At 36.9% G+C, this 7034-nt stretch overlaps 1 protein-coding gene across 1 annotated transcript in view; it reads right to left on the reverse strand.

Moving 5' to 3' along the window:
* LOC108513361 (peripheral plasma membrane protein CASK-like) overlaps positions 1-7034 on the reverse strand; it is a gene marked incomplete at its 5' end in the record, with an annotated part of 161015 nt that overhangs the window by 58538 nt on the left and 95443 nt on the right. The window contains 1 exon segment of the mRNA XM_017849106.1: positions 1693-1771. Within this exon segment, the coding sequence (XP_017704595.1) occupies positions 1693-1771 (79 nt within the window).

Consider the following 7034-nt stretch of genomic DNA (forward strand, 5'->3'; position numbering starts at 1 on the left):
ACAAGGACAGAAAACCAAACACCGCATGTTCTCACTCATAGGTGGGAACTGAACAATGAAATCACTTGGACACAGGGTGGGGAACATCACACACCTGTTGTGGGGTGGGGGACTGGGGGAGGGAGAGCATTAGGAGAAATACCTAATGTAAATGATGAGTTGATGGGTACAGCAAACCAACATGGCACATGTATACCTATGTATCAAACCTGCACGTTGTACACATGTACCCCAGAACTTAAAGTATAATAAAAAACAAAAAAGAAAAGAAAAAAAAAAAAAGAAATAATGATGCTGTGGTTTTACTAAACATATAAAAAATTATTAAAAATAGCAAACAAAAAATACATACTGGAATCTAAAATCACATATCCTCCTGTGGGAGTGCTGTACACTCTCTACGCCTATAAAGATTCCTCCGAAAGCAGCAATGATGCCAGACATCATGTTGCGTACACAGTGGTCTCCTCTTATCCTCAAGAGGAGAATAAGGCACTAAAATGCTTAGAGTGTTACTTCTTGCTCTCCGGGGGTAAGGAAAGAGGTGTTAAGTACAAAAATAACCCTATCTCAAAGACAGAGTGTCTGCCAGAAGAATCATTTTTGGAACATCCTCTAAATACTAGTACATATAACTCAGTCCTTTCAAAGAAAAGCCTAAATCCACACGTCCAAACCCTGCCCATCCTTGAGAGTTAACTGAAGATGCACCTTCTTAAAAAATCATTGTTCGAGCTGGGCAGGGTAGCTCATGCCTATAATCCCAGCACTTTGGGAGGAGGCAGGCGGATTGCTTGGGTTCAAGAATTGGAGACCAGACTGGGCAACATGGTAAAACCCCATTTCTACAAAAATATCAAGTTAGCCGGGCATGGTGGTGTGCGCCTGTGGTCCCAGCTACTCAGGAGGTTGAGGTAGGAGGATTGCTTGAGCCCGGGAGGAGAGGTTGCAGTGGGCCAAGATTGTGCCATTGCACAGCCTGGGTGACTGAGCTAGACTTTGTCTCCGAAAGAAAAAACCCCACATCATTCTTTGTCTATTCCAGTTCTTAGTGAATTCTTTCTACAGAATGACTGCACTCACTATGGCAGGTATTAATAATTTAATCATTGATTTGACATCTCTTACCATTTAATTTTTATATTATTTAACTCTATGATGTCCTAATTTATAAATAGCATATCTAATTCCTAAATGAATGAGATAACAGTTCTTAAATGGTTATTTATTTACATATATCTTGTACTCTAGAACAGATGTCTCTCCTACATCTTGAGGCCCAGTGTAATAATTTGCTTTATCTCCCGTGGTCCCCATAAGTTGTAATCTAACAGTGATACAGAGATGCTCTGGCTAACAGAACTCTAATATACTGTCCCTTCATTATCTACATGCTGGAGCATGTGCAGATAAATAAGAAACAATGGAGGCCAATAATGATTAAAATCAAAGATGATTTTAAAAGATCCTTTATATGTATCCTTTATACTTTCTTAGCTGGGTGTGATGACATGCACCTGTGGAAAGCTGAGATGGGAGGACTGCTTGCACTTAGGAGCTCAAGGTCAGTCTGGGCAACATAGTGAGACCCCATCTCAAAACCAAACCAAACAAACAAAAACATTTTCTTCACTAGGCTACAGGGAAAAAAAAATTAAGGAAGGCAAAGAAAGAAATATATATGAAACTTACCTTGCCTGTGAATCATGCCCCCATGCATAATTCTTGCAACAATACAATGATTTAGTTCATTCATTTTTAAAGTGATTCCCTGTAAAAAAAAATAAAATAAAATAAATACAAAGTTCAGTAAAAGCAGAATTACTACGATAGTACTTCTCTTAATATTTATGATTTTGCGGTAGGCTATAATAGAATACATACATTTTATATAATGCTTTTAACACACTATTTTCTTTTCTTTTTTTTTGAGACAGAGTCTCATTCTGTCACACGCAGTGGCACGACTGCAGCTTACTGCTACCTCCACCTCCAGGGTTCAAGTGATTCTTCTGCTTCAGCCTCCTGAGTAGCTGGGATTAAAGGTGCCTGCCACCATGCCAAGCTAGTTTTTGTATTTTTAGTAGAGATGAGGGTAAGGAAAGACATGGTTCACTATGTTGGCCAGGCTGGTTTCAAACTGCCGACCTCAAGTGATCCACCTGCTTTGGCCTCCCAAAGTGCTGGTATTAACAGATGTGAGTCACCATGCCTGGCCGATAGTGCTTTTAAATCTTCTAATTATGATTATTTTCCCTGTTGCTCTATTTTTAATGTTGCCTATTATTTTAAAACAGTTTTATTGATATATTATTGACATACACATATTTAAAGTGTACAATTTGATAAGTTTGACATATGTATGAAACTATGGCCACAATCAGGATAGTGATATATCTATCATTCCCAAAAGCTTCCTCATGCTTGTTGATAATATTCTCCCATCCCTCCATACCCTCCCCACCACATCCCTAAGCAACTACTAATATGACAATCAAAAAGCTGATAATATAGTTGTCCACCAGTCAAATGCTGATACAGTCAACTTTTGCTGACTACAGATTTGTTTGCACTGTACATAAATGAAATCATACATTATGAACTCTTTTTTGTTGCTTTTTTCTCTCAGCATAATTATTTTGAGATTCCACCATGCTATTGCGTGTATCAGTAGTTTGTTCTTTATTCTTGCTGAGTGGTATTCCATTGTATGGACGTATCAGTTTATCTATTCACCCACTGAATTGTTTTCTGGTTTGGGCTATTATAAGTGAAGCTGTATTCCTGGGTTAATCACCATTTGATCATAACATATATATTTTTAAGATCTGGAACACTTCATGCATTCGTATGTCAACCTTATACAGAGGCCATAATAATATTTTCTTTACTGTTTATATTTTAGAATATGTGCTGCTGAAGTAAGCACATATTAACCTTTTCATATATTGTTGGATTTGCTGTGCTAAGATTTTGTTTAGAATTTTTACATCTACATTCATGAGGGATACTAGTCTATAGCTTTCTTTCTTTGTAATGTCTTACCTGGTTTTGGTATCAGGGTAATGCTGGCTTTTAGAATGAGCCGGGAAAATTCCTTCTTTTCAATGTTTTGGAAAGAGTTTGTATAGAATTGGTATTATTTCTCTATTGTATGTTTGATAGAATTTATCAGTGAAGCCATCTTGACCTGGAGTTTTCTTTGAGGAATAGTTTTTAACTACAAATTCAATTTTCAAATAGTATTGGGCAATTCAGTTTATTCCTTCTTAAAAGAGCTGTAGTAGTTTCTGTCTCCCAGGGAATTTTTCCATTTTATCTAAGTTGTTGAATTTATTGGCACAAATCTGTTTATTTCCTTATCATCTTTTTTGTATCTGTAGACTCTGTAGTGATGCCCCTTCTCTCATGCCTGATATTGGTAATTCATGTTTTTTCCCCCAATTGTATAGTCATTTTTCCTGATCAGTCTGATCTTTCCAAAGAAAAGTATTTTGTTTTATTGATACTCTATTGCTTTCTGTTTTCTATTTCATTAATTTCCACTTTGATCTTTATTATTTCTTCTCTTCTACTCATTTTGGGTTTAATTTACTCCTTTTTGCCCTAGTTACTTTTAAGGTATAAGCTGAAGTCATTGATTTGAGATGTTTCTGCTTTTCTAATATAGGTGTTTAATGGTACATATTTCTCCCTAAGTACTGCTTTAGTGGTATCCTGCTTTGTGCTACTGTTGTCATATATTTTATTTTTCCATATACTATAAACTCTAAAACACATTGCTGTTTTGTTTAAATTGCCAATTATAAGAGATTGAAGTAATAAGAAAAAGAACTTATAGATTTACCCACGTAGCTATAATTTCCAGTGCTCTTTATTCCCTTTTTGTAGACTCAGATTTTAATCTGTTATCATTTTCCTTCTGCCTGAAGAATGTCCTAAATATACTGTGGGTCTTCCAGTGTGGGTTGGCTGAATTCTTTCAGCTTTGGTATGTCTGACGACATTTTTATTTTGCCTTTGTTCTTGAAAGATACCTTTGCTTGGTTTAGAATTCTAAGTGGAGAAATGTTTGTTTTTAGTACTTTATGACACTGTTCTTGTTTGTACTGCTTCTGATAAGACACTGATGTCATCCTTATGTTTGTTCCTCTTTGTGTAAAATTTGTTTCTTTTTTCTTTTTTTTTGAGATGGAGTCTCGCTATGTCGTCCAGGCTGGAGTGCGGTGGCACGATGTCTTGGCTCACTCCAACCTCTGCCTACCAGCCTCAAGCGATTCTCCTACCTCAGTCTCCCAGTTTCTTTTCTTTCTTTCTTTTTTTGCTCTGTTTCTCAGATTTTCTCTTTGTCATAGGTTCTAAGCTGTCTGATTATGATGCACCTTGGTATTGTTTTCTTCATGTTTCTTGTGCTTGAGGTTTACCATGGTGTTTGGATCTGTGGGTTTATAGTTTTCATCAAGTTTGGAATGTTTTCAGTCATTATTTCTTCAAACATTTCTTCTTTCTTTTCCTCTCTCTCTTCTTCATGAACTCCAATTAACCATGTATGAGGCTGACTGAAGTTGTCCCACAGCTCAGCCATGCTCTTTTAATCTTTAAAAATTCTTTTTCTTGCTGTATTTCCTTTTGGATAGTTTTTATTGCTCTGTCTTTGAGTTCACTAATCTCTTCTGAAATGTCTAATCTGCCATTAATCCCATAGTGTATTTTCCTGCTAATTCTATTATCTATCAGTTCTATGTCATTTTTGATTGATTATTCTCCATATTATAGGTCACACTTTCTGGTCTTTTTACATGCCTAGTAATCTTTGATTAGATGTCAGACATTGTAAATTTGTTGCATACTTGATGTTTTGTATTCCTAAAATATTCTTGTGTTTTGTTCTGAGACTTAGATCAGTTACTCGGACATAGTTTGATCCTTTAGGTCTTGCTTTCATGATCCATTAGGCAGGTTTGGAGCAGTTGTCAGTTTGTGGCTAATTACTTCTCAGGACAGAGATAAGATTTCCCTGAGCACTCTACACAATGAGCCATGAATTAGAAATTTTTCTAGTCTGACTGGTGGGAACAGGTAGTGTCAGGTGCTGTTCCTTCCAATCCTTTCGGATGTTTTTTTCCTCCATTCAAAGTGGAGAGTGTTGGGGAGTTTCTCAGTGTTGGGGAGTTTCCTATTAGACATGCAATGATCGATACTCTGCTGAATACTTGAGGGAGATCCTCTACAGATCTGAGGTTCTCTCTGTGTGCAGCTCTCTCCTCTTCAGTACTCTGTCCTATGAACTCTAGTTGCTTTGGTCTCCCCAGACCCACAGCTCTGTCCCCTCAAATCAGGGAGTCTGCCTACTCTGCCTTAGTTCCCCTCCCTGTGCTATGGCCTGGAAACTCTCTGAAGGCAGCATGGTGAGGCATTCATATGGGTCACCTTGTTTCCTGTCTCATAAGAGACCACTGTCCTTAGTTGCCTGATGTCTACTGTCTTGAAAACTGTTCTTTCATGAGATTTTGTTTTTTATATGTTGGGTTGTTTCAAATGAGAGGATAAATCTGGTCCCAGTTACTCTATCTTGGCCACAAATGAAAGTTCTACAGTCACATTTAATGCCAGAATACTATTCTACAGAGTAGATCACTTTTTGTTTTCTGATAATCCACTATTAAAAAAAACAAGCATTCATAAACATATTTTTTACACTAGATCTGGTTAATCCTAAGAATCACACAGGGAAATTTTAAATAATGCTGACTCTTAAACCCACTCCTTAGATGTAAGCTCAGGAGGCCTGGAATGCAGCCCAGAAATCTGTACTTTTTAACAGGCTCCCTTGCTGGAAAGTGGCCTTGAATTTGAGACAGTTAAGGGTAGGGACTGTGTCTTTTATTTTCACTAGAGAATAACTCTGTCGGAAAGCTTGATAAAATATCTGAGACTTTATACTCTAAACTTAATTTGTACCATTCCACAAACTATAACTTTGCATGGTTCCTATTTTGCAGTTTTCAGAAGTGGTAGGCGAGCAATGTGAAAAACTGGTTTATCAAAATGTTTCCAGTCCTAAGATTCAATTGTAATATTCAAGTTTCATTTCCAACTTGTACATTCAATCAGCTTGTATGGCTACTAAGAGAAGTGTTCCCGGAAAAATGTTGTAAATTAGTGTGTAAGTCAAATCTAATTTCATAAGGGAAATGATAGTACAATAGAGGTTCCACCCTTGAAACTAATAGATTTATGTATTCATTCAACTAACATTAATGTGAACTTACTATGAGGCAAGCACTTTGCTAGGTACAGCAGCAAATGAGACAAAAAGGGTCTCTCATGGCCAGAGGAAGTGCACCCCAAACCAACTGTAGTTAACATTTACTATTCTGTAGGTCCCAAATATTTCTCTGTAGAGAGGAGCTGATTCATGTTCTCTCTGTTCCCAAGTTAACAAATTCTAGGGAAGGGATTGGCATAGCGTGGGTTAGGTGCCTACACCTGAACCTACCAGCTTGAGGGGGGATATTAGGAAGGTTATACTCCTGGCCTTTCCCTGTTTATATAAGCCTTTCCACGATTTTGTAAGCTAGTTCAAGCTTGGTTTTTGTCACTTGCAACTATGGGAATCCCAATCAATAAAAAAAATAATTATGAGTATGATGCTACAAATGGGAAAACAGAGGTGTGTAACAGGAGTATATCACCCTTGGGGAATGGACACATTGTAGAGGGTCTGAAAAACAAAATAGATCACGTAGGAATATCCTGCACAGTAACATAATGCTTTGAATAAGACAACTAAGAAAGCAAATAAAGTTGTATTAAGTGTATTAGAGATTTATACTCTATTATTGAAAATATATATTTTATATTTCACATAAAATAATTCCTGTTTTCATGGAAACCCATCAAAAGGAGAAGAAATATACATCTTCACTGGGATCACTAAAGGCAGAAGAGCTTTTGGAAGGAGACTTTTAGGGGAGACTCAAGACCATTTTATGCTTTCTGAAAAGTACTCAGGGATGTAGTTTTATGCTTTT

Source organism: Rhinopithecus bieti, unplaced genomic scaffold, assembly GCF_001698545.2.
Source record: "Rhinopithecus bieti isolate Rb0 unplaced genomic scaffold, ASM169854v2 scaffold_32986, whole genome shotgun sequence".
NCBI lineage: Eukaryota > Metazoa > Chordata > Mammalia > Primates > Cercopithecidae > Rhinopithecus > Rhinopithecus bieti.